Raw genomic sequence first — 25,907 nt, forward strand, 5'->3', positions numbered from 1 at the left:
GCTACTTGGGAAACTGAGCTAGGAGGATCATAGTTCAAAGCCAGCCCCAGCCAAATAGTTCAGGAGACCCTATCTTGAAAAAACACAACACACACACACACAAAGGCTGGTGGAGTGGCTCAAGTGGTAGAGTGCCTGCTTAACAAGTGTGAGGCCCTAAGTTCGAACCCTAATACCACCAAAAAAAAAAAAATCTAGTTTCTGGTATAGACTCCTTAGGTCATTTACAGGAGGGGGTGAGAAATTTGGAAACAAGTTCAGCAACATCTAAACAGACCCTGTATTCATTTCCGAGGTCTGTTTCAAAGTACTGCAAATGGAGTGATTTCAAATTGGTTTATCCTGTATGTCATCTCCAGCACAGAAAAACTGACAATGGGGTAAGGTGGTACCCATCTATAATCCCAGCTACTCCCAACAAAGATTTTGAGTTTGAGGACAGTCTGGGCAAAATTATTGGGACTCTATGGCAAAAGCAAAGTACAAACAAAAGGGCTGAGAACATGGCTCAAGTGGTAGAGCGCTTGCCTGGCATGCACCAGGCCGAGTTTATTCCCCTGCACTGGGGGGGGGAAAAAAAAAGAACATGCAGGCTAAAAGTCTGAAAAGGAGGTGTCAGCCAGGACACGCCATCTCTGAAACCCACGGGGAAGTCTTCGGTCTCTCCACTTATCATGTGACCTTTCTCCTGGGTGTCTGCCTCACTGACACCAGTTCCTGGATCAGGGGCCGGCCCTACTCCACTAGGACCTCATCTCAACTAATGCATCTGCAAAGACTGGATTTCCAAATAAGATCACATCTGAGGACTTCAACATATCCTTTTCTTGGGGAGAAGGGGCAAAATTTAACCCGTGACAGGCCCAGAGTATGTGGGCAACTTGTGCTTTTTGCAAGCGAGAGGCTGGGCAAAATGGAGTGTCCCTGAGTGGGCTGTTGAAGTGACCTGAACTGATGAGGACAGCAGCGCAGAGTGGATAAGAGTTGGATTCAAGAGGAAATCAGAGCTCTCAGAGATGGGCACAGTGGCTCATGCCTGTGGTCCCAGCTACTAGGGAGGTGGAGAGCTGGAGGATCACAATTTAAGGTCTTGAGGTCAGCCTAGAGAAAAAAGCTAGCAAGACCCCTATCTCAACCAACAAGTTGGGTATGGCGGTGCACGTCTGTGATCCCAACAGTGCAGGAGGTGTAGGTAGGAAGGCTGCAATCCAGGCCCATCCCAGGGAAAAGCTCCATACCTTATCCAAAAAATAACTGATGCATAAAGGGTTGGCAGAGTGGCTCAAGTGGTAGAGTGCTTTCCTAGCACGCATGAGGCCCTGAGTTCAAACCCAAGTACCACACAGAAAAAGGACACTTTGGTTCAATGTCCTTTTCTTTGTGTTCCTATCAAAATTAGGTTTTGTGATGAACTGGAGGAGTGGCTCAAGTGCTAGAGCACCTCTTTGCAAGTGTGAAGCCTTGAATTCAAACCCCAGTCCCACCACAACACACACACAAAAAAAATATATATATATAGGTTTTGTGGTATTTGATGGTCCTGATAGGATCGACGTTTCGTCTCTAATGGCTTAAGTTGTAGGGCCCTGGATTACGTGGTGTAGATTTGATTTTTCTCTGGCATGATCTCCCCATGATACTGAAGTTCTCTAGCCAAGGGATTTTTTTCCAGTTATCATTGTCTTTGAGTCAGACCTCTAATTCTTGGTCTTGGTTAACAAAACTAGTGGTCAAAGCCAGGTGGTGGGACATATCTACAATCCCAGCACTCAGGAGGCTGAGGCAGAAGGACCGTGAGTTCAAGGCCAGCCTGGGCTACACAGCAAGACCCTGTCTCAAAATCAAACACTAGTGGCCAAGGTAGGGTGATTGCCCAGGGTCCTGGCCGAGTACTTTTTCCATGCCATTCCTGTGATGTCTACATTTCTTCATCTTATATCAACCATTTTATTTTTTCAGAGATTTGAACTCAGGGCTTTGCACTTGCTAGGCAGGCACTCTACCACTTGAGCCACTCCACCAGCCCTTTTTGTTTTAGTTTTCAGAGTCCTGGGACTGGCTTCAGACATTGATCCTCCTACCTCTGCCTCCCGAGCAACTGGTATTACAGGTGGAACCGCCCAGCACTGACCAGCCCATTTTAGAATGGATGTAGAGGCTGTAACCGTGTTTCAGAGGTGTTCTGGCCCATTTACTACTGAGGCTTACCTAGCTTTTCAAATTAAGGCGCTGCAGTTCCAGAACCCATCAGCAGGTGGCCAACGTGTACGTGCTGTTTTCTACAGGTAATTCTTGAATCACTGAATATAAATCTGAACATGACCAAGATTTAAAGAGAATGTGTCAGACACCTGCTTAGTTCACTCAGTCTCAGCTGTGGAGGGTGGAGGGCCAAGTCAGGGTGACTATGGGATATCGGGGAACTAGAGGGCAAGGGACAAAAGTACAGGAGGTGGACACATGTGCCTTCTAGGTCATTCTTCTACCCACAACCTCAGGGCCAAGGTGAAGCTTAAGCAGTCAGCTCAGACAACTCCTCCCTGGGCCCTGACTGCCCCACCTCTTAGACCCCCATTCCAATCCTCCCCAGGTCTGTCTCTCCACCCAAGAGAGCCCATGAGGGCAGGGCTGGGCTGTCATGGTCACCACTGTGTCCTCAGCATCATCCAGCATGGTGAGATGCACGGATAAAGAGTGAGCACATAATGGTGTGGAGAGACGTCATTAAGTCAATACAAAAGAAAAAACTGGGCCGGAGCACAAGCGAGTGGCTCCCATAATCCTAGCAACTAGAGAGTCGGAGATCAGGTGGATCAAAGTTCAAGGCCAGCATTTGAAAAAGTTAGGGAGACCCCATCTCAAGAAATAAAAGCTAGGTGTGATGGTGCACACCTGTCATCCCAGCTATGTGGGAAATGTAAATAGGAGGACTCCAGTCCAGGCTGACCTGGGCACAAACCCTATTAGCAAAACAACTAAAAGGGCTGGGGGTGGCTCAGGTGGTAGAGTGCCTGCCTAGCAAGTTTAAGGTTCTGAGTTCAAATCCTGGTCCACTAAAACCAAAAAAGTAATCATCACAAACCATGAAATTATAGATGGTCCTCAACTTTTGATGGTTTGGCTCATGATTTTTCAACATTGCCTTGGTGCAAAAGTGATACAAATTCAGTAGAAACCCGACTTCAAAATTTGATTTTTTTTTTTGTGCACTGAGATTTGAACTCAGGGCCTCACTCTTGCAAGGCAGGTGCTTACTGCTTGAGCCACTCCGCCAGCCCCTCAAAATTTGAGTCTTTTTTATATCCCCAGGCTAATGATAATAAGTCTAATACTGTCTGTGACGCTGGGTAGTGGCTCAGTGAGCTTTGCGTTTGGGAGGGAGACAACAAAACTCCATCGCTTACTGTGCTCTTACACAGTGATGCTTTTCAGGGTGAAGTGTATTAAATATATTTTTCTTTTTTTTTCGGTACTGGGGTTTGAACTCAGGGCCTATACCTTGACCCACTCCACCAGCCCTTTTTTTGTGGTGGGTTTTGTGGGTCTCACAAACTATTTGCTTGGGCTGGCTTTGAACCTTGATCCTACTGATCTCTGCCTCCTGAGTTGCTAGGATTACAGGTGTGAGCCACCAATGCTCAGCTTTACATTTTTCTTTTTAAGACAGATTCTTGCTATGTAGCCAAACCTGGCCTTGAACTGGAAATCATCCTACCTCTGCCTCCCCAGTGCTGGGATTACAGTGTGTACCATCATGCCCAACTCTAAATAAATCCATCTTTGATTTAAGATTGGTGTATCAGAGCTGGGCACCAGTGGCTCACGCCTGTAGTTCTAACTACTTGGGAGGCTGAGATCAGGATTGAGGTTTGAGGCCAGCCCTGTCAAATACTTCTCTAGACCTCATCTCCAAAAGAACCAGAGCAAAATAAACTGGAGGTATGGCTCAAGTGGTAGAGCGCCTGCTTTGCAAGCCCCAAAGTCCTGAGTTCAAACTCCAGCCCCACCCCCCAAAAAAGATAGATGTAGGAGGATATTACCCCATCCTAAGGGGAGGAACAGCTGCACTGGCTTTTTTCCGAGCCTTGCACCACCAGCCCTGTTCATCCCTAGCCTCCGCTTCCAAACTCCTGCCCGCCCCCCCCCGTCCCCCTCTTGTCCCGTGCCCTCTTTCCTAACAGCCCTTCTAGATGACGAACACCTTGTGAACATCCCACGAATGACCAAAGAGTGTGTCGTGGTCAAAGAAGGCCATGGGCCAGAGACGAGTCCGTTTTAATAGCTGGGGAGTCAGGCAGGGGGGGCACTGCAGCCCCCGCACGCCCCGCGCAGTCAGAGCGGGAAGCCGCTTCCCGTACACAGTTCCCGGCTGGCGTGGTGTGGAGGGTCGCCCCCAGGGCAGCAGCTGGGCGGGGCGCGGGCCTCAGAGGATGCTGATGCGCTCCGCCAGGCCCTGCATGTCGTTGTCCTGCGGCAATCGAGCTCCACTGAGCTCCGCATCCACGCGCATCCCAGTCCCGGGCAGCAGGCGTTCCGCCACGAACTGCTCCCAGCGCGCGTCGTCACTCTCGTGCGTGATGTACCGCTCGCCCATCTTATTCTCCAGCTCTCGGAGGTCCAGCCACGTCTGGTACTCCTGGGTCCGGAAGCACTAGGTTAGCGTGGAGCCGCACCAACCAGCTGAAGCCAATGGCTGCCAGAGCCGCGTGGGCGGTGTGCCCGCTGGGTACCAATGCAGGTGAGGCCACGCCCTTCGCAACTTGCCCAGCCAATAGCAATTTAGTCCCACCCCTTCCAAAGCTCAGCCAGTGGGAGGGGCAGCCACAGCCGCCAAGGAAAATGGACCGACCAATCAAAGATCTAGCTCCACCCCTTCCTCTCACACAGCCAGCGCGACAGCCCCGCCCCCTGCATCACCTGAAGCCAGGAGTGGCTGAGGGACTTGTCCACGCTGTAGCGCTTGCGCATCTTCACCTGCAGCAGGTTGTTGATGAGGTCCACAGCTGTGCGGAAAGGAGAGCCAGGTCAGTCCTGCGGGTAGGAGTGGCCTTTTCACCCTAGGCCACCCCAGTCAGCTGCCTGCCATCAACGTGCATTCTGGCCCAGAGGCTCTGGAGTCTCGCCTGCCCCAAACCCCTGCCCCAAACCCCTGCCTATTGATTTCCTCCATAAATTGCAAATGTGTCTCCTCCACGTGCCCACATTACTTCCGATACGCCACCAATTCTCCACCTCAGTGTCCACATTTCTATGTCACCTTTACAATTCTTACCGCACAGAGGCATATATAGGTACACCTTCACTTCTCTTTAAGGTTTTCTTTATGACAAGTCACTTACAACCAAGATTACTGGTTAGTGGACAAAGCAAGCTGAGGAACAGCAGGCGGCCTTTTTCAAAACACACTTAATATTGGCTATTATTATTTTGGTGGTACTGGGGTTTAAACTCGAACCACTCCACCAGCCCTTTTTTGTGAGGGGTATTTTAGAGATAGGGTCTCGCGAGCCATTTGCCCGAGCCGGCTTCAAACCACGATCATTCTGATTTCTGCCTCCTGAGTAGTTAGGATTACAGGTGTGAGCCACCGGTGCCCTAGAATGCTGCCTTCTGTGTAAAGGAGAAATAAAGGAATATAAGCAGGAAGATCGCGAGTTCAAAGCCACCTTGGGCTACATAGCGAGTTCCAGGCCAACTGGGGTTACATAGTGAGAACAAAAGAATATACAGAATATATTTTATAGAATATATAGGCTATATATAAAGAATGTAATAAGCTGTCTCTGGGAGGAGAAATGGGAGACTCCTAAAGTCACTGCCTTTGGAAAGAAAGGCACTGAATACACATTTGTGTGTGTGTGTGTGTGTGTGTGTGTGTGTGTGTGTGTGTATACAAATTTTTGGGGGGAGGAGGAGGTTATGACTAGGGTTTGAATTCAGGTCTTTGCACTTGCAAAGCAGGTGCTCCAGTCCCCATTTGTATATTTAAAATGCACTGGGCACAGTGGCACACAACTGTGCAGTCCCAACTACCTGGGAGGATGAAGTGAGAGGACTGCTTGTGCACAGGAGTTAAAGAGCAACATGGGCAACACAGTGAGACTCCATCTCAAAATAAGTGAACAAGGGCTGGGGTGTAGCTCAATGGTAGAGCACTTGCCTAGCATACACTAAATAAATATGTGACCGTGTGCCTGTGGCTCATGCCTATAATCCTAGCTACTCAGGAGGCAGAGATCAGGAGGATCATGGTACAAAACCAGACTGGCCAAATAGTTCATGAGACCCTATCTCGAAAATACCCATCACAAAAGAGGGATGGTGGAATGAGCCCAAGTTCAAACCCCAGTAACGCACACTAAAAAAAAAATGACATAATTAGTAGGGTGGCTCATGCCTGTAACCCTTGCTACTCAAGGCAGAGATCAGGAGGATCACGGTTCGAAGCCAGCCCAGGCAAATAGTTTGAGAGATCTTATCTCAAAAAAAAGAAAGAAAATACCCATTACAAAAAAAGGGCTGGTGAAATGGCTCAGGTGAAGACCTTGAGTTCAATCCCCAGTACCATATGATAAATTAATAAACCATGTAGTTAACCTATGTTTTTAAAACCCACAAAATTTCATTTTAAATCAATTTTTAGAACTTTAAATGGAAATTTTACATCCCCTGGTCTAACTAACCATCCCTTGCCATAGCCACAAAAGGAAAATTAAAATAAAACCATGTTATCGCATGCTGGCTAGTCACTGTTGCCTGTAGAAGACTCAGACACTGAGGCCCACTCTTTGTGAAAGAGAAGATTATTGAGTGTCACCTGTTCAAGAAAACCCAGTGTCTCCTGAGGCTTTCTCCTTGGTAAGCTCACTGTGTGAGCCCGAGTGAGCCTAGTCACCCTGCGATATTTGCAGGGGATTGATTCCACGACTCCCATAGGTACTAAAATCCAAGGATCCTTAAAATTCTATACGAAATGGTAGAGTTTTTGCCTATAGCCTACACACATTCTCCAATATACTTTAGATCTTCTTCAGATGGCTTGTAATATTAATAGTGCGAATGCCATGTCAATTGTTGCTTTGCTGTCTTTTTCAGAGAATAATTAAAAAAAAAAACAGCTGTTCAACACAGATACGACCTTTTGTCCCTCTGTATTTGGATTCTTAAATGCACAGGGCCAATGGTGTAAGTAGGCCTGGGACAGGTCCCAGTCAACACCATAGGCTCTTCCCCACATCCACCTACACTCAAGTTCACACTCAGTGCACTTTCACTGACTTGTGATGGGTCCCAAAAGACAAGCCCAAGGAGCCCCAATATCGCCCCAGGACTTGAGTCCACCACATTCTCATTACATAGTGCTCATCTCTTAGGCCAAGATCCCCACCCAGACCTTTCCCTGCAATAAGAGCCACACCACCCACCCTGTACCTGCTCCATGAGGCCATGGCCCTCAGAACCCTGCCCCTCCCACACTCCACAGACCACTCCACGAGCTTCTGCCCACACGCTCCCTCCATCCAGCTCGTCACAGCATTCCCAGAACTAGGGCAGTTCATGCAAGGCACAAGGTCTAAATAAATAACTGATTGTTTCCTTAGATCCCCATTGTCCATCTGTCCCCGAGTTCCCGCCACCTTGTCCTTGTGGTTTTTTTTTTTTTTTTTTCCTCTTTTTAGACAAGGTCTCACTATGCAGCCTAGAACCCTTGATCTTCCTGCCTCCGCCTCCTGAGTGTTAGGATTACAGATGTGCTCCACCACAGCCAGCTTCCCTTAGGGCCTCTTCCCCTTTCTTTTTTGGCAGCATGGGGTTTGAACAAATGGCTTTACACTTGCGAGGCAGGAAATTTACCACTTGATCCACACCCCACCCCTGTTTTGCTTCAGTTATTTTTCAGATAGGTTCTCAAGTTTTTTCTGGGGCTGGCCTCTGACCACCATTCCTCCTATCTCGACCCTCCCGAGTAGCTGGGGCCACAAGCACATGCCACCACACCCCCAGTGTACTGACTGAGATGGGGGTCTCGCTAATCTTTTTGCACAGGTGGCCTCAAACAGTGATCCTCCCTATCTCTGTCCTATTAGGGCTTCTTGACACACACACGTATTTCAATCCTGTCCCTTTCTCTGATTCTCTAACTGTCCATTCCCACACCTGGACTCAAAGAACTTAAGTTTTCTAGGCCGATCCTCAAGGCAACAGACTCAAGTCATGAAACCCAGAGTGACTATTTGGCCATGATACCAAAGCCTCTGGTACAATAATCCCAGTGTCTGCTTCACTCCTGGCTCCCTTCTCCTCCTACCCTCATCCAGGTTCCAGATCTCAGGATTTGTCGTTTTCCAGGGCCTCTTCGGACACCCTCCATGGCCACGCCCCTAGCCTGAACGCCTCTGTCACTGGAAACTGCCCCTAGCTCTAGGCCCATGTCTACTCCATCCATGGCCCCATTCTCCCTTTGAGAGAATCTGAGGCTGGTCTAGGCCACCCTAGTCTTTTGGCTTGCTCAGGTCCAGTTGCTCTCAGGGTCCTACCCTAGACAGGCCGAATCTCAGCAAAGCTCCAGGTGTCTTGTCTGGACATTTCTGTGCCACTTCATTCCCAGCCCACATAACTAGTCTAAGCCTGACTCCAGGTCCCTGGGTCTATACAAGCTGGGGCATCTGACCCACCATTTATAGGACCACCCCTCCCATGGCTACGCCCCCTCACTAGGCTCCACCTTCAAGGCACCTACAGTTGCAGGGTCCACCCTCGTGTGGCCCCACCCACCCTCCCAACTCCGCCCCTCACTGGGTCCCACCCTCTTACAGCCACGCCCATGCCTTCACCATGCCTCCACAGGCCCCGCCCCTCAATACTCCCTACCCTTAAAGCCCCTCCCATGCTTGCACCCACCCCCACCAGCTCCGCCCCTCGCTGCACTCCACCCCTTATAGCCCTGCCCAGCCTCCACTGCCCCCTCCCTCCACTGGGTTCCACCCACTTAAGCCCCCCCCCCTCCCCCCGGCTGTCCACAGCTGCTCACCACCAGCAGAGATATGGCTCCAGGGGCTGGCCGGGTACATGAAGGCGGCATTCTGGATCTGGTCGTTGATGTCCTCGTCCTCGTTGAAGGGGAACGTACCACTGAGGCTAACATACATGATCACACCCACCGACCACATGTCCAGCGAGCGGTTATAGCCCTGGTTGAGCAGCACCTCGGGCGCCAGGTAGGCGGGCGTGCCCACCACTGAGCGCCGAAAGGACTTCTCACCAATGATGCGTGCAAAGCCGAAGTCACACAGCTTCACCTGCCGAGGGGGGGAGGTGGAGGGTGTGAGGGGTGACGAAGCACACCTGCACCAGTGTGTCCTCACCCCACCGCCACAGTGCCCATCTCAAAGGGCTGTCATGGGGATTCCATGGGTTAGTCCACCTAACAGTAACAGGACAAGGACCAGCTTGCAGTAAGTGCTCAATAAATGCTCTTTGCAGATCTGTCTTTGTCTCCTAGCCTTCTCATGCCTTTATGTCCTTTTCTGCACCATGGAGGTTTTTTTTTTTTTTTTTTTCAATACTGAGGTTTGGACTCAGGGCCTACACCTTGAGCCGCTCCACCAGCCCTTTTTTGTGATGGTTTTCTTTTTGAGATAGGGTGTCATGCAGTATTTGCCTGGACTGGGTTAGAACTGCGATCTTCCTGATCTCTGCCTCCTGAGTAACTAGGATTATGGGCATGAGCCACAGCACCCCGCTGAGGTTTTTCTTTTTCTGGTGGTACTGGAATTTGAACCAGGGCCTTGCACTTGCTAGGAAGGCAGTCTACCATCTGAGCCACAGAGGCTGAGTATGGAGCAAGAGGGAACACTTTAGAAGCAGTGTCTAGCACAGAATGGGCCTCCACGATCTCCGGGAATGCCCTAACTCCTCCAGGCCTGGGTTTGTTGTCCACACTGGGGATGTCCTAACAGCCTCCTCTGGACTCTGGGGATTAAAGAGGACCAGGCATGTGAAGTGCCACCCACTGTATCCCACAGACCATCACAGGGTGTGCCTTTCTCTGGGTTAATAGCAGCAGCCTCAGGTCATGGTCAGGCTTTGGAACCTGTAAGACCTGGGCTGGGTTCAAAATCTTGCTCTGCTGCCTGCCAGGCTGAACCTTGCTGCCACCTCTGGTCCCTTCGCTGCTGAAAGGCTTCCCCAGTTCACTGTTGCTTTGATGACAGACCCATATCACATCCTTGAGGCCTGAAGTCTCCCACCACTTTCACAATGAGCCCACACCCTAGCCCCTGCACTGCTGCTCCTTGTGACAGCCATACTACCTGAACTCAGGTCTTTTTCTACTTTTTTTTTTTTTTTGGCTGTACTGGGGTTTGAACTCAGGTCCTTGCATTGCTAGGTAGGTGTGTTGTCATTTGAGCAATGCATCAGCCTTTCCTTTTCCTTTTCTAAAGATTTATGGATCTTTTCTTTCTTAGTCTTTTTTTTTTTTTGTGGTACTGGGGTTTGAACTCAGGGCTTTGTGCTTGCTAGGCAGGCTCTCTACCACTTGAGTCACGTCCCTAGACTGATCCTTTCTTTGTGTAAGACCCAGCCTTTTCTACAGATCTTACAATGAAGTATTATCTGGCAATAAAAGAAATGCAGTACTACCGGGCCAGTGAAGTGGTTCAAGTGGTAGAGTGCCTACCCAGCAAGTGTGAGGTCCTGAGTTCAAATCCCAGTGCTGCAATAAGAAGAAATGAAGTATGCTACGTGCTACAACTTGGAGGAACCTTAAACGCTTATGTTAAGTAAAAGATGCCAGTCACAAAAGACCACAGGTCACAGTCTCGCATAATTCTAGAACAGGGAGCTCCTCAGAGACGATTAGTGTGTTGTGGGTACATGTCTGTGTGTGGGAGGGTTGAGACCAGAGGAGGATGGCTAAGGGACATAAGGTTTCTTTTTTTTTGGTACTGGGACTTAAACTTAGAGCCTACAACTTGAGCGACTCCACCAGCCCTTTTTTGTGATGGGTTGTTTTGGGATAGGGTCTCATGAACTATTTGCAGAGATCCTCCTGATCTCTGCTTCCTAAGTAGCTAGGATTACAGGTGGGAGCCACTGGCACCCCATAAATGAAGTTGTATCTTTTTTTTTTTTTTGGCAGTACTGGGATTTGAACTCAGGTCCTCATGCTTGCAAAGCAGGTGCTCTTAATGACGTTTCTTTTGGAGTGATAAAAATACTCTAATAAGCTGCACACGGCGACAAGTGCCTTTCATCCCCAGGTACCAGGAGAAGCACAAAAAGGAGGCTTGAGGTCGAGAGCTGCACAGCATCATGGGAGGCCATTATCTCAAAAACAACCAACTTGGACTGGGAGTGTGGCTCAAGCAGCAGAGCACCTGTTTTGTGAGCAAGAAGCCCTGTGTTCAAACCCCAGTCCCACCAAACTAACTAACTAAATACATAAAATAACCAATGTAAAAGTACTGGCCAAGTGGCTCAAGTGCAAAGCACCTGCCCAGCAAGTGCAAAGCCCTGAGCTCAACCCAAATCACCACCAAAAAAACCAAATTCTAAATTTGCTGGCATGGTAAGCACACCTGTGGTCCCAGCTACTTGGGAGGTGGGGGTAGGAGGATCACAATTCCAGGTTAGCTGGGGGGAAAGCGTAAGACCCTGTCTGAAAAACAAACTAGATAAAAAAAAAAAAAAAAGGCAAAAGAACTGGGGGCGTTGCTCAAGTGGTAGAGCACTTGCCTAGTGACTGAGAGGCCCTGAGTTCAAAGTTCGATCCCCAGTAACACACACAAAACTTTTTTTTTTGGTTCTAGCAATCACAACTAGGCCTCGTGTATACTAAACACATGCTACTGAGCAATTCGAATCGAATACACAAGATGGGTAAATTGTATAGTTTGTGAATTATACGACGATAAACCTGTTTGAAAGTACAGCTCTTCCCCCACAGGGCCTTTGCACAGGCTGTTCTCTTGTCACCACTACTCCCACCCAAGGAAAACAATACCTAACTGCTACTGCTTCTTCAGAGAGGTTTCTCTGACTTTCCAACAGGCTATACAACTTCTGGTTGTGTGAGTTCATACATCTGGCCATGCGCGTTTCCCCATAAGGCCCACGAGCTGCCCCCTAACATTGGTCCTCTGCTTCTCCCTTCGTTAAATCCTGAATTTGATGGGCCACATGGCCACCCAGAATAAAGACTACATTTCCCAGCCTCCTTAGCAGCCAGTGAGAACCATGTGATCAAGTTGTAACCAGTGGGATGTGAGAAGTGAGGCTTGCCACTCTCAAGTACCCCATTAGTGAAGGAGAAGGGTACATCCATTTCTTCTACCTTTTCTCTTTTTTTCCTGGCTGCAACATAGAAGTGGTGAAGCCACCATGGACCATGACAGCCAGCAGCACTGCCACAGACAGGCAACAATACAGCAAGAAACCAGTCTCCAACACTATGCAACTGCTTTTTCAGCCCCAGAATGCTTATACCAAACTCTGCAGGGGGGACATACAGCTTGTGTCATGAAGTCATTGTCACCTGGGGTGTCAAGATCATCCAGATCACACAGCAGCCACCAATGTTGGCTGGACTTCCCTATACCAGGAGAGGACATAACTGACCTGGGGAAACGGGTCTGCTGATGCCAGCAATACATTTTCTGGTTTCAAGTCACAGTGCACGATGTTCTTGAAGTGAAGGTGTCTCAAAGCCACCAAGATCTGAGGAAAAGGAGATGGGGCCAGTGAGAAAGACAGAAAGGACTGGGCCCCATGTCCACCCGCAGTCCGTCAACACACCAAAACCAATCCACGCCTTTCTCTATACCCCTAAGGATGCCCCCTGGGTCAGAGGAGGCCTTGGGAACCCTGAGGAATTTCAGAAGCCACAGCCACTGATGCCCAAGAGCTAAGAGTTGGACGCAGAATTCTAGAAAGGCTGGGCTTGCATGGAGGGCTTGGGAAAAATCTAAGACCCTCTGGTGGGTGGTAAACCCTTCAGAGGTGTTAATAGAGCAGGGGCTTTCAAGAAGGTTCTGTTCGTGCTCAATTTGTTTTTAAGTTTTTAATCCGTTAAAAGTCTGTAATAAAGCTGAGCGTGGTGCAGCATGCCTGTAATCCCAGCACTTGGAAGGCAGAAGCAGGAGAATCACAAGTTTGAGATCAGCCTAGACAAAGGCAGTGTGAGGTTCTGCCTCAAAAAGAACACAAACAAAAGGGCTCAAGTGGTAAAGTAGTTGCCAAGCATTCATCCCCAGCACCACAAAACCACACAAACAGTAATCTGATACCATTTGTAACCACTCATCTGTAGGCACTGTGACTTTCCTTGGCTGTAAGTGTACTGCTGTAATCTATGCCATCCTATCTTGCTACGTGAATTTATTTTTTATTTGTTGGAGATGGTCTCACCATGTTGCCCAGGTTGGCCTAGAACCCATGATTCCAAATGCTGGGATTACAGGCATGCACCCCCATACCCAACCTTTGCTAGATGACTTTCAAGGTTGGAAATATTATTTGAAAGCTGGCCTTGTGATCCAACCTCCTCATTCTACAGACTCACTTTCCCCCACCGAGACTGAGGTGGGAAGAGGTATTCATTTGTCACCTCCAGATTTTCTGGTAATTGATTTGATTTTCTTCCAGTTAACATAGGGAACAAAGAGAGCAGATTGAAAGCTAGAGAGATCCAGGTTTAAAGCCTGGCCAGGCAGCTACCCAGGTATGTGTCCGTGAGTGAGACTGGAACCTCCATGAACCTCAGTTTCTTCATCTCTAAAGTAGAGTTGATAATACCTACCTCAAAGGTAGTGGTGGTGAGGCTTAAATAAACTCATGAGATAAAGGAGTGGACACAAAACTTAAGGCAGAGCAGGTTAAGAGCCAGAGGGTAAAATCTGCAGAGAGAAAGAAGAGAAAACAGGCAAAAAGAGAGGAAGACATGGAAGGCCAGAAAGAGAAACTGGCAGTCTGATCCCTCTCCCCAATTCACGGGGTCTCTGTCCCCACCCACAGGCCGGCCTGATAAACACTGACCTGACAGTGAGGGTACAGGGCAGGATTAAGGAAGCGCAGCACAGGACACTTTGCAACCAACAGAGAAGATGTGGTAGAACAAGGTGGGCGGGCCTTCCCAGAAAGGGGTGAAACCCACAAAGCACAGCAGGGAACATTTTACACTAAAATTTAAAACTCGTGATGGCAAATAGAAACCATAAGCAAAATAAAGAGGCCAATCCTGGGATAAAAGAATCAAGAAGAAAAAGTGACCAAGATCTAAAGTTCCCTATATATAAACAGCTCTTACAACTCAATAAGGTAGCTCAAGTGGTAGAGTGCCTGGGCTACACAGGGACACCCTGTCTCAGAGCAAACAAACAAAAAAGTGAGAACTGTCAAAAAAAAAGTGCCTATCATCCTAACTACTCAGGAGGCAGAGATCAGGAGGATTGTGGTTTGAAGCCAGCCCAGGAAAATAGTTCATAAATCCCTATCTCGAAAATACCCATCACAAAAAAGGGCTGGTGGAGTGGTTTAAGGTGTAGGCCCTGAGTTCAAATCCCAGTATCACAAAAAGAAAACAAAAGCTAGCAATGATTTTTATCCAGTATTGATAAAAACTAAGAAAATAGGCATTGTTATTCTGTTGGTGGGAGGAGAGACTGCAAAAGGTTTTAGAGAATAACTGAACATCTTTTAAAAATTTCAAAACACGGGGCTGGGATGTAGCTCGGTGGTACAGCGCTTGCCTAGCATTCTCGAGGCCCTGGGTTCGATCTCAGCACCAAAAAAGAAAAAGACAAAAAAAAAAAAAATTCAAAACACATGCACCCAGATTCAAAGACATCTAGTATTTGAAACGTGTTCATTGCAATCCCCACCAGAGCCCAGTGGCATTTGTGGATAGATGTTCCCCGAATGTGCTTTGCAGCCGTGCAGAAGTGGGAGGAACCTACGTGCTCAGCAGTCAGGGACTTTGGTGCAAGACATCACTGCACATTCAACTCTTGGTAAGAGTGAAGGTAGTGAAGGGCGAACAGCGAACAATGACACGTATGATGACAAGTTAAAACACACACACAAAGCTGGTGGAGTGGCTCTAGAGGTAAAAGCTCCTGCCTAGCAAGGGTGAGGCCCTGAGTTCAAACCCCAGTACTGCTCCCCCTCTCTGCAAAATAAATCAAATAAATAAATAAAACATGCACAGATGACAGAGGCTCATGCCTGTCATCCTAGCTTCCTGGGGAGGCTGAAATTGGGAGGATCATAGTGCGAGGTCTGTCCAGCAAATTGTTTGTGAGACCTCCATCTCCAAAATTACCAGAGCCATGGGTGGCTCAAGCAGTAGAGCACCTGCTTTGCAAGCGTGAAACCCTGAGTTCAAACTCCAGTCTCACCACCTTCTCAAAAAAAAAAAAAAAAAACACACACAATCTGTTTGAATATCAAGCAAATTACTTTGACACCACTAGTTAAAAGCACAGGTCTTAGGTTCAAATCCTCTAGCTGGGTAACACCGGGAATATTACCTGAGGTCTCTGAGCCTCGGTTGTTTTCAACTACTGAAGGGGAATCACGAGATCAGCAGTACCTCCGAACCCTTCACTATGGAAGTTAGACGGGCTTGAAGAGTGCCTGGCAGGCGAGCTGGATAAACGCCGCTTATCGCCACAACCACCCTCGCCTGTGCCAGCCCTGTCACTCTGGGAGACGCTTTCTAGGGCTGGGGGGATCTTGATCACTCTGTGTTCCCAACTCTGCCCAGCATGGGACCAGGCATGGGGCAGGAGTTCAGGGAGTGTTTGTTGAAGAATTTCTAAAAGGAGTGAATAAAACACAGAGGAAAAAAAATGCCTCTTTACCTCCCTTTTTTTTCTTTTTGTGGGGCTGGAGTTTGAACTCAGGACTTTGCACTTGCAAGGCGGCGCTCTACCACTTGAGCCGCGCCTCCAGTCCATTTTGCTCTGGTTATTTGGAGGGGGGTTATTTGCCCGGGCTGGCCTCAAACCTTAATCCTCTCGATCCCAGCCTCCCAAGTAGCTTGGATTACAGGCGTGAGCCACCAGCATTAGGCATTTCCACCCTTATTTTCTAGGTGAGTAAAGTGAGGCCCGGGGAGCCTGTCTCTTCATCTTTTAATAATAATGCCAGTTCTTAGTCTAATATTTTTCTAGTATTATTATTTATTACTCTGTTTAGTTTTAGAATACTTAGAATGTCTCACTACTGTTCTACCATTCTTTTTCTGTTCTCAGCTGTCCGGCTCCCACCGCCTGGCGTGCAGGCGCCCAGGGCCTCCCCTAGGGGGCGCGCACCTGCGTGATGAGGAATTTGGTGAGGCGCTCGGGCAGCCGGCCCTTCTCGCTGGACAGGATCATCTCCAGCATGTCCCCGTGCAGCTTCTCCATCACCACAAACACCTTCTCGGGCGTCTCGAACATGCACTCCAGGTTCACGATCCCGGGGTGCCGCAGACTCTGGGGGGGGGCGGGGATGGAAGCAAAAGGGGTTAGGGCCCAGGTCACCCATGAACCCAAACCCCAGAGGATCAGCATGGGAACATGAGGCCCACAAAGATGAATGTTCCCTTGGGCTGGCATTGGGGGACTACAGGGGACTTCCACAGGCCAAGACAAGATGCCCCACCCCCACCTGCCAGGTGGACAGAAGCAAGATGAATTTAAGGGAAGGTCCCTGGAGGCAGGGGGCTGGAGGAGGGAGGTGGGGAAACAGAAAGGAATTTTGCTTGGTTGCGGCTTTGGCTGAACTGGGGTTTGAACTCAGGGCCTTGTGCTTGCTAGGCTGATGCTCTACCACTTGAGCCCCGCCCCCAGCCCTTTTTGCTTTAGTTATTTTTCAGATAGGGTCTGGTGATTTTTCCCCAGGTAGCGTGGGAGGAGATCCTCCTACGTCCATTTCCTGCCTACCTCGGATTACAGACGTGCACCACCTCGCCCGGTGGTTTTTGTTTATTGTCTTTTTATTTCTGTATGTCTGTACCTTTTAAATCTGTGTCCCCCACCCCCTTCCTCCAGGCCTGTACTGACCTAAACCCAATTCCCCTGCCCAGGTCCCTACCCAGTGGTCACCTGAAGAATGGCCACTTCATTCCGGAGTTGGCTCTCCTGCTTGGTGGGGAACCGCAGTTTGTCAATGACTTTTACTGCTACATCCCTGCCTGTCTTCCGGTGTTTTCCTGGGGCGGAGGTAGGAAAGGTAAGGGATGAGGGAGGAAGACCTCGCAATGCTAGCCTGAGGAGCCTTGCCTCTGTTGCCTACCCACCCCCACAAGGAGCAAAAGTGCCAGAAGTCCCTCAAGGTGGTTCTGTGAGGTCTCCCAATATGTGAGGGGTGGGATGGAGGAGGTGGGCGTCAAAGTGGAACACAGAAAGGGAGAAGACGGAGTTTTGAAGAGGGAACTAGATAATGTGGGAAATTAGATTTATTTATTTTTTTGCGGTACTGGGGTTTTTTTTCTTTGTTTTTGTTTTGGTGGGACTGGGGTTTGAACTCAAGGCTTCATGTTTGCAAAGTAGGCACTCTGCCACTTGAGCCACACCCCCAGCCCAGGAAATTTGATTTATATCCAATCAGAAGCCAAGCTATAGCGCTGTGGCCAATCAGAATGCAGAAGTTACATTAGTAAAAACAGAGGGAAAGCCCCCTGATCTCATTGGTTTTCCCAATGAAAAAAGAAGAGCCTGCAACCAACCACCTGTAGCCACGATCTAGCTTAAGCCAATCAAAGGAGGCAAGCTCTGATTGTGGCCAATCAGAAAGGGAGGTGTGGCACCACCAAGGCTCCACCCAGCCTCTGGGTCCGCTTAGGGCATCCTTACCTCCATAGACCACTCCAAACTGTCCTGAGCCCAACACCTCATCTGGGAAGATCTGGTACACAGTGGCAATGTCCTGCAGGGTGAGGACAGGAGGGTTAGGGGTCCAAATGAAGATGGAGGGTCAAGGAGACAGGAGACTGGGGAAGTGATACGGGAGGTGTGGGCACGAGCTTACCACATTCTCTTGGATCTGACTGTTGGACACAGAGATGCTCAAAGAAGCTTGCCCTGGGGTGAGGAGAGAGACAGAAGTGAGGAGACCCCAGGCTCGGGATGATTTCACCCACACCTGCAAAGGCTGCCTCCAGAACCAGACCACCCAGACAGGAACCAAGTGATACACATGTACAACTTTGCACAGGAAAGTGGCTTGTCCGTTACAACCTTGCTTTCCTCAAACAAAATGGAAATGACAAAAGGGCCACTGAGAGGAGCAAATGGCGTACCGAGGGGCTCAAGAACCAACGCCACAATGATAACTGAGCATCTTATTCTGTATCTGTGATTTCAGCACTGAGGGAAGGTGGTCTACCGAGCCCACTTTACAGAGAAGGAAACTGAGGCTCGGAGAAGGCAAAACTAATTCTAGCAACTCCCCTTGAACTTGCCCTGGGCCAAACCCAACCACAGTCAGACATTCCTCAAGTCCTGATTCTTGTACCATTTGAAAGCCTCTTTTCCTCCACCTCCTCACAGCCCACTCTAGACTGCTGCTGACTACCCCCCAGGACACTACCTTCCTCTGTCCCCTAATCCCGCCTCCCCTGCTTTCTTTTAAGGTGTTTTGAGCTACAGTCTCATTATATAGCCACACCCAGACCTCAAACTGGTGATGTTCCTACCCCTGCTTCTCAAGTGCTGGGACTACAGATGTGCACCACCATACCTGGCTCAATCCTGGCCCTTTCTGGTCAAATCTTCTCCACCCAAAGGGTAGCCCGAACTCTTGCTAGAGTGCAACCTGTTCACAACCTGCTATGGCTCCTGAGAGCCCTCAGAGAAGCCCAGGCCCTTTAGTGGCCTACAAGCTTGGTCTACCCTCTCATTTACCCTCTACCAAGTTGTGCGTTCACAACATACTTGCTGGACCTTAAATACGGAAATCTCTCTCCTACCTCCTGGCCTTTGCCCATGCTGTCTCCCACATTCTGGACTTAGCTTCAGTCTCATCTCCAATATCACTCCAGGGGTGGTGTTTGATCACTCTAGCAGATGTTCTGCATCACATTTGTTTGTATGGGATGGTGACTGCTATCTGTCACCATGAGTTGGAGTTTGGGGTGGGGGTGGGGGGGAACCTGGTGCACTCTGGTCATTCTTTGGTTCACCTCAAGTCATTCCCCTCTGCTTTTCCCCCACTGAACCCCTGCTGAGCCTCCAGCTCTCAAGGTAATCGTTTTCTCCTCCAGGAAGTCCTCCTGGACACCCACACTGGGTTAGGCAGCCCCTCTGGGTTCTACGTGCCCATGCTGGGTCACCACTGTCTGGCACAGAGATGCATTCAGTAAATAAATGAAGAACCATCGCCACCTGAGATGGGCTCAGAGAGGGGAAGTAATGTCCCCAAGGCCACACATCAGATCAGGAGGGGCTTAAGAGAGACTTGAACCCAGGCCTGCTGAATACAGAAGCCAACTCCCCAACCCTGCCACCGCCCATCTTCCTTCCAGGCTCTTCTTTCTCTTGAGATCCTGCCCAAGCCCCTCCAGACCCACCTCTCAGGGGCCCAGAGCAGGACTCACTGTGGGGTGCATGGCCAGGGGCGCTGGGTGCATCCTGGAGGATGACTGGCATCAGAGCTTGCCGGATGGCTGTCTCCCAGCCCCGGGCGGCCTCGGCCCCCTGCCCACTTGGCCCACCCGGGGCATCGCCAGGTGTCTCGCCCACAAAGTAGGTAGTACTGGCTGTGATGATCTCGAAGCAGTGCGGGTTGGTGCCTGGTGGCACAAGGCTGAAATTCTGGGCGGGCTCCACTGTAAGGATTTCGGACAGTGGGATTTCCTGGCAGGGCACAGAACCAGCATGGTGAGGATGCCAGGCTGACCCTGAGTCTCCTGTTCTTCCTCAGGGGGGCACCCAGGAGCCAGTGTCAATGAGCACAGGCTTGGTTTGCATGGAGTGGTCAGGAAAGACCTCCAGGCAAAAGTGATGCTGAAGTAGAGACTCAAAAGCTCTGAAGAAGTCAGGTCATGCCTGTAATCCCAGCTACTTGGGAAGCTGAGATCCAGAGGATCGAGGTTCCAGGTCAGCCCAGGCAAATAGTTCAGGAGCCCCCATCTCCAAAATAACCAGACAAAACGGACTGGAGGTGTGGCTCAAGCAGGAGAGCACCTGCCTTGCAAGTGCGAAGCCCTGAGTTCAAACCCCAGTCTCACTAAAAAAGGAAAAAAAAAAAATAAGAAGAGGCCAGCTAGCAAGGGGCGGAAGGAACAGCACGCACCAAGACCTGGAGGCACGCTTGCTGTGCTAAAAGGGTGTGCCATATCACCATCAGATGGGACAGTGCCTGGCACACTGTAGGTGTTTGATAAATGTTTGATGAGTAAATGAAAGAAATGAGGCCAGGCAGGGCCTTGTGGGCCACAGGGAGAAGCCTGGACTTTGTCCAAGGGCCCTAGGGAGCCACTGAAGGGCTTTGAGCAGAGGAAGGGCACCCTGTGGCTGAGTGAAGGGTATTGGAGGTAGGCTGAAATCAAGATAGGAGTCCAGGAAGGAGGCTTGGTGGGAGAAAAGATGTGGGGACCATGGGCTGGGAAAAACATCGATAGACAAAGAGAACATGGTGCATGCCTGTAATCCCAGCTATTTGTAAAGCAGAGGTAGGAGGATCACAAATTCGAAGATAGCCTGGGCTACATAGCAAGCTCCTGTCTCAAACACACAAATATAAGAGAGAGAGAGAGAGAGAATGGAAGAAGAGAGGAAAGAAAGACCAAGGTAGGCAATAAGCCAGATGTTGAGACAGATGTGGGAGGAGGAGAAAGCAGCAGTCCAGGGAAACTACTCAAAGGCAGGTACCCACAGGGAGCCTGGTCTTTCTTTATTGTATAAATGGGAGCCTTTGGAGGTTTTGACAGTTTTAATTAAGACTCCTCAGGCTGCCCCATGGGAAAGACTGTGATTACCAGGCAGAAGCAAAGACCCACTTCAGAGACTACCGCAACCAGCCAGGCAAAGACAGTGGCTGGAACACAGTGCCGGATAGGAGGCTGTGATGAATGCAAACAAAAATGCAGTAAATTAATTTGAACCTAACTGGCAGGTTGGTTGTTACTGGGAGCTTCCCACGTGTTAGGCCCTAAGGTGATTGCTTCCTGTGGATTTTCTCTTCGCATTCTTGCATCAGCCCTGAGGTAAGTACTATTATTTGAGCCGTTTTATAGGTGAGAAATGTGAGGCACAGAGAGGATAAAGAACCTGCCCTAGATCCCCCAGCTGGAGATCTGTAGGGCCACAATCAAATGGGTGACCACGGCTGATGGTTGGGAGGGGGAGGCTAGATGTAGGGAGAGGAGGTGATTCTCAGGATTGAGCAGGAGAGGGGAAGGAGGTGGGCAAGGAGGAGCAGGGAAGCTGGGGGCGGAGGCCCACCTTGTAGTATCTATTGGTCGTGTTGTTCTGGAACAGCGTGATGCACTTGCAGTCCAGGCGCCAATAGTGCCGCTTTCTCTGATGGGACAGAAGGATGGGAGGCTGTCAGGTCCTGCAGCCAAGCTCCCCCCTAGCTCTAGCCCCGCCCACCCTGCCCTTGCCCTTAGTCCTGCTTCACTTTCTGTCCTGCCGGGTCCTCTTCCATCCCTCTGATCCACCCCTCAGATTATTCTAGAGCCCCCTCCATCGTGCCGCGCCCCCCACCCCCATCCCTAAAACCAGCCTCAGCCACACTGGGTCCCTTCTTAGAGGAACCCCGCCCCTCCTAGCTCTGATTCCTCCCGCCCAGAACCCCTCTCTCTAACTTTAGGTCAACCTCCAGCCTGGCCCTACTCTGCCCCTCTCACCGCTGGAACCCAGCTGCACATTTGTCTCCTTCTGTGCAGACCCAGCCCCCCCACTGCAACTGCAATCCCCCCCTACCCGCCTTAGATTCTTACCTAAGAATCTTTCAGTATAGTTTATTAATCTGGACGTGGCCCGGCACTACCTGACCCCGTCCACTGTAGCTTCAGTCCCCTAACTCCTGCTTCTCTCCATGGTCTCGCCCCTCCCTCACCTTGCCCTGAGCCCCGCCCGGCTCCTTGTCCACCCTTGCAGCCCACACCTGCACCCAGATCCCCACTACTCAGCCTACTTGGCCCCGCCCCTAAGTCTAGCTCCGCCCACTGCCCCGCCCACCCCGGCTATTCAGCCCTCCCCTAGCGCTGGCCCCGCCCACTCACCAGAGTGTCCTTGTTGCTGTAATGAACCACCCAACCCTCGCGCAGCGTGGTGCTGGATTTCCGCGTCGTGTGTCGCACAGACTGCACCACCCTCATCAGAGGGATGTACCCCAAAGAGCTGCAGGTGACAGAGGAAGGGGTGAGACGTCACGTGTCACATGAAGAAAATTATGCGGTGCCTGGAGCCACAAAGGGGCAGTTAGGGAGTGGCAAGGGGCTGCCACCTTCTAATTTCCCATAGTGGGGAAGGAGATTCTTAAAAAGGCCAGGTTAAGAGGCTGGATGCAGCTCCGCGAGTGGCCTACGCCTATAATCCCAACACTGGAAATGAGGCGGAGGATCACGAGTTCAAGGCCAGTTCGAGGCTGGGGTGTGCCTCAGAGGTAGAGCACTTGCTTAGCATGCAGGAGGCCCTGGGTTCCATCCCAGCAGCTCTACCTCTTCAAGCCTCAGTCTCTCCACCCAAAAGGGCTGTTGTGAGGCGTGTAAAGCTTTCTAGGGAACTTGGCACAGTGCCTGGCACAAGAGGATGAACCCCACTACTAAATGTACTTAGTATTTAGCCCAGTGATTATGGGGAGCCGCCATTATTATAGTGAGGAGGGGAAGGGCTAGAAAGATGACCTGACTTCACAGTTCCAGAACCCATGGCCTTGGCCTCTTCCCTTTGTTTCTCTGAGGCCCAGTTTCCTCCTCTGTGAAAAAAACTGCTTCCCCCACCACCTCCACTCCCATCTCAAGCCCCCATACTCCTCCCTCCTCCCTAGGTTGAACCCAGGGCCTTGAGCCTGCTGGGCAGGCTCTGTACCTAGCCACATCTCCAGCCCATCACGCCTTTATTTCTCTGCATAGCAGTCTCTGATACCCAGTGCTCAGGTGTGTTTGTTAGCTGTCTCCCAGCCCAGGAGGGCAAAGGTCTATCTGTTCAGTCACAGCTGGGTGCCTGAAGTCAGGACCCAGCAGGGCCTCATTAAATAGCTACTAAGGCACCTGTAGGTGGCCCATCCACATTCCCCTTGTTTATGCTGCTCCTCCCTTAGCAATCATTGGCTGAAGCCCCCAAGCTTCAATTTTTCAACCTAGAAATGAGGAAAATGACCCTGTAAGGGAGGCTCTAATTTAATCAATGGACTCCACGCTTTTTAAAAAAAAAATTATGTACGAAGTTAGGCATGGGGGCACATGCCTGTAATCCCAGCACTCCCGAGGCTGAGGCAGGAGGATCTCGAGGCACATGATCTACCACTGAGCTTCACCATCAGCCCTACTATGCCATTTTATATCCTTTTTCCACATTTCATTGAAGAAACAGAGGCCAAGAGAGGTTAATCTCTTAATTTAGGCCACACAGCAGCCTGGTTCCAGAGTTCTTACTTTTTTTTTTTCTTCTGTTTTGTTGTTGTTGTTGTTTTGTTTTTGTAGTACTGGGGTTTGAATGCAGGGCCTCACATTTGTTAGGCAGTTGCTCTACCACTTGAGCTACTCCACCAGCTCCTTTTTTTTTTTTCTTTAAAGAACCCAGGGTGCTGGTGGCTGGCGCCTGTAATCCTAGCTACTGAACTGCAGGAGGATGGTGCTTTGAAGCCTGCCCCAGGCAAATAGTTCACAAAACCCTATCTCAAAAATATCCAACACAAAACAGGGCTGGCAGACTGGTTCAAGTGCCTGCCTAGCAAGTGTGAGGCCCTGAGTTCAAGCCCCAGTGACACTAAAAAAAAAAAAAGAAAAAGAACCCAGGGCCTTGTACATGCTAGGCAAGCACTCTACTACTGAGCTATATCCTAGCTGTTTAGAGTGTTTCTGGAGGAATCCACAAGAAACTGACCCCATGGTGTCCTCCAGGAAGAGGAGCTGGGCAGCTGAAAGATAAAGAATGAGCCTCCTGAGTTCTGGGATTACAGGCATGCACCACCATGCCTGGACTCCTATCATAACTTTTTAAAAACATCCATCAGGAAAAAAAAAAAGATTGAATTTTAAATTTTGGTGCTTTAAAATATTTGCCTCGGGAACTGGGAATATGCACAATATCAGCCCATTACAGAGATGGAGAAGTAGAGACATGCTATAGGGAAGGGCCTCTCAGAGGGGCCCATGGTACCTCTGTGCCTTGCCTCCCTCGCCTTCCTCCTCCTCGCTGGGGTGGAGGGCATTCTCGGAGTGGGAGCCTGGGATGACACCAGAGTCATCAGACTCGTCCATGAGGGCGCTCTTGTCAGCCTCGCTGAAATCTGTGGCCTCCTCCATTGGCACATCTGGGGACACAGGAGCATCAGACGGGCCTCCACCTGGTCTCACCTGCCCCTTCCCTCTCAGGCCCACCAGTTTCTCACCTCCATTGATGAGTGCCTCCCCCAGACAGTCATTAGGGACACGGGTGGCACAGCGTTTATGACAGTTAAACTTGCAGTCTGGTAGGAGGACAGGGAACAAGGGCATGAGGAGGAGGAAGAGAGATTGCTTAAAGGATTGAACTCTGACCCTGCACCCACAGAAAAGTCTGCTCTTGCTTTCTGGGTCACAAAACTGGTCTTCCCCTTTCTTTATCGTTCCCCCACCCTGGGCCACAGTCTCTCCAACTATGGGGAGACTAGATTAAGGGGAGGGACTCAAAAGCTCAATGAGACTGGGCATGGTGGTGCACAGCTGTAATCCCAGCACCTGAGAGTCAGAGACAGGAAGATCTCCAGTTCCAGGCCAGCCTGAACTACACAGTCAGACCTTGTTTTGCAACAGTGAAAATAAAAACTAAAAACTAAAACAAAACTGATACAAGGTTCTACAGAAGTAGGTTTCCCATTAAGGTAGACTCCGAAAATTCTAGAATGTGTCACCTTCTGACGTTCTATGACTCTAGGCTCTGAGCACCAAGGGCTGGGCTTCTCAACCTTTGGCACTATTTACATTTTGGTCTGAAGAATTCCTTTCGAGGGGTGGGGCTGTCCTGTGCAATCTGGGAGGTTCAGCAGCATCCTTGACCCCTACCCCAGGTGACAGTGACATCATCCCAGTGTGACAAAGTCTCCAACCACTGCCAAATGTCCCGAGGGCAAAATGCCCCTGCTTGACAACCACTGCTCTAGAGTTTGATGAATCCAGGTTCTAGAGTGTTATATATTACAGATTCTAGAGTTTGTTAAAAACCTAATGGTGTTTTTTTCTGTCAGCACTGGGGCTTGAACTCAGGGCTTCACACTTATTAGGCAGGTGCTCTACCACTTGAGCCACTCCATCAGACCTAAAAAGATTCTTTGATTCTAGGCTTACACGGTTCCAGAGTTTAATATCCAAATTTCTAGAACTCTGTAGATCTACGATTCTACACTTTAATGATTTTAGACTTAAGACTCTGAATGTCTAGGCTTTTAGAATTTTACTTCTTTTTTTGTGGCACTGGGGTTTGAACTCAGGGCCTCACACTTGCTAGACAGGTGCTCTACCACTTGAGCCACACCCCCAGCCATTTTGTTTATGTTATTTTTGAGACAGGATCTTGTGTTTTTCCCAGGCCAGCCTGGTTTATGACCCTCCTACTTATGTCTCCCAGGTAGATAGGAAGACAGGCATGTGCCACCATCTCTAGATTTTTTTTTTTTATTGAGATGGGGCTCTCGCTTACGTTGTTTTGCCCAGGCTGACTTTGAAACATCATCCTCCTTATCTCCACCTTCTGAGAAGATGGGATTACAGA

General features: G+C 49.8%; 1 protein-coding gene across 5 annotated transcripts in view; it reads right to left on the minus strand.

Annotated features, from left to right (window-relative positions):
* Positions 1-4,216: 4,216 nt before the first annotated feature.
* Prkd2 (protein kinase D2) overlaps positions 4,217-25,907 on the minus strand; it is a 31,177-nt gene continuing 9,486 nt past the window's right edge. For 3 of the 5 annotated variants that reach the window (XM_074057780.1, XM_074057779.1, XM_074057781.1), the window contains 12 exons: positions 24,318-24,627; positions 22,217-22,334; positions 21,432-21,509; positions 19,583-19,841; positions 18,016-18,068; positions 17,841-17,913; positions 17,091-17,197; positions 16,317-16,478; positions 12,622-12,720; positions 9,032-9,299; positions 4,918-5,003; positions 4,217-4,636 (listed from right to left, as the gene is read on the minus strand). In XM_074057780.1, the coding sequence (XP_073913881.1) occupies positions 4,424-4,636; positions 4,918-5,003; positions 9,032-9,299; positions 12,622-12,720; positions 16,317-16,478; positions 17,091-17,197; positions 17,841-17,913; positions 18,016-18,068; positions 19,583-19,841; positions 21,432-21,509; positions 22,217-22,334; positions 24,318-24,627 (1,826 nt within the window). In that variant the 3' untranslated portion in view covers positions 4,217-4,423. Of the gene's footprint in view, positions 4,637-4,917; positions 5,004-9,031; positions 9,300-12,621; positions 12,721-13,801; positions 13,834-16,316; positions 16,479-17,090; positions 17,198-17,840; positions 17,914-18,015; positions 18,069-19,582; positions 19,842-21,431; positions 21,510-22,216; positions 22,335-24,317; positions 24,628-25,907 lie in introns of those variants that run through there. The other 2 variants (XM_020171064.2, XM_074057782.1) reach the window with 2 other exon arrangements.

This window comes from Castor canadensis, chromosome 16, assembly GCF_047511655.1.
Source record: "Castor canadensis chromosome 16, mCasCan1.hap1v2, whole genome shotgun sequence".
NCBI lineage: Eukaryota > Metazoa > Chordata > Mammalia > Rodentia > Castoridae > Castor > Castor canadensis.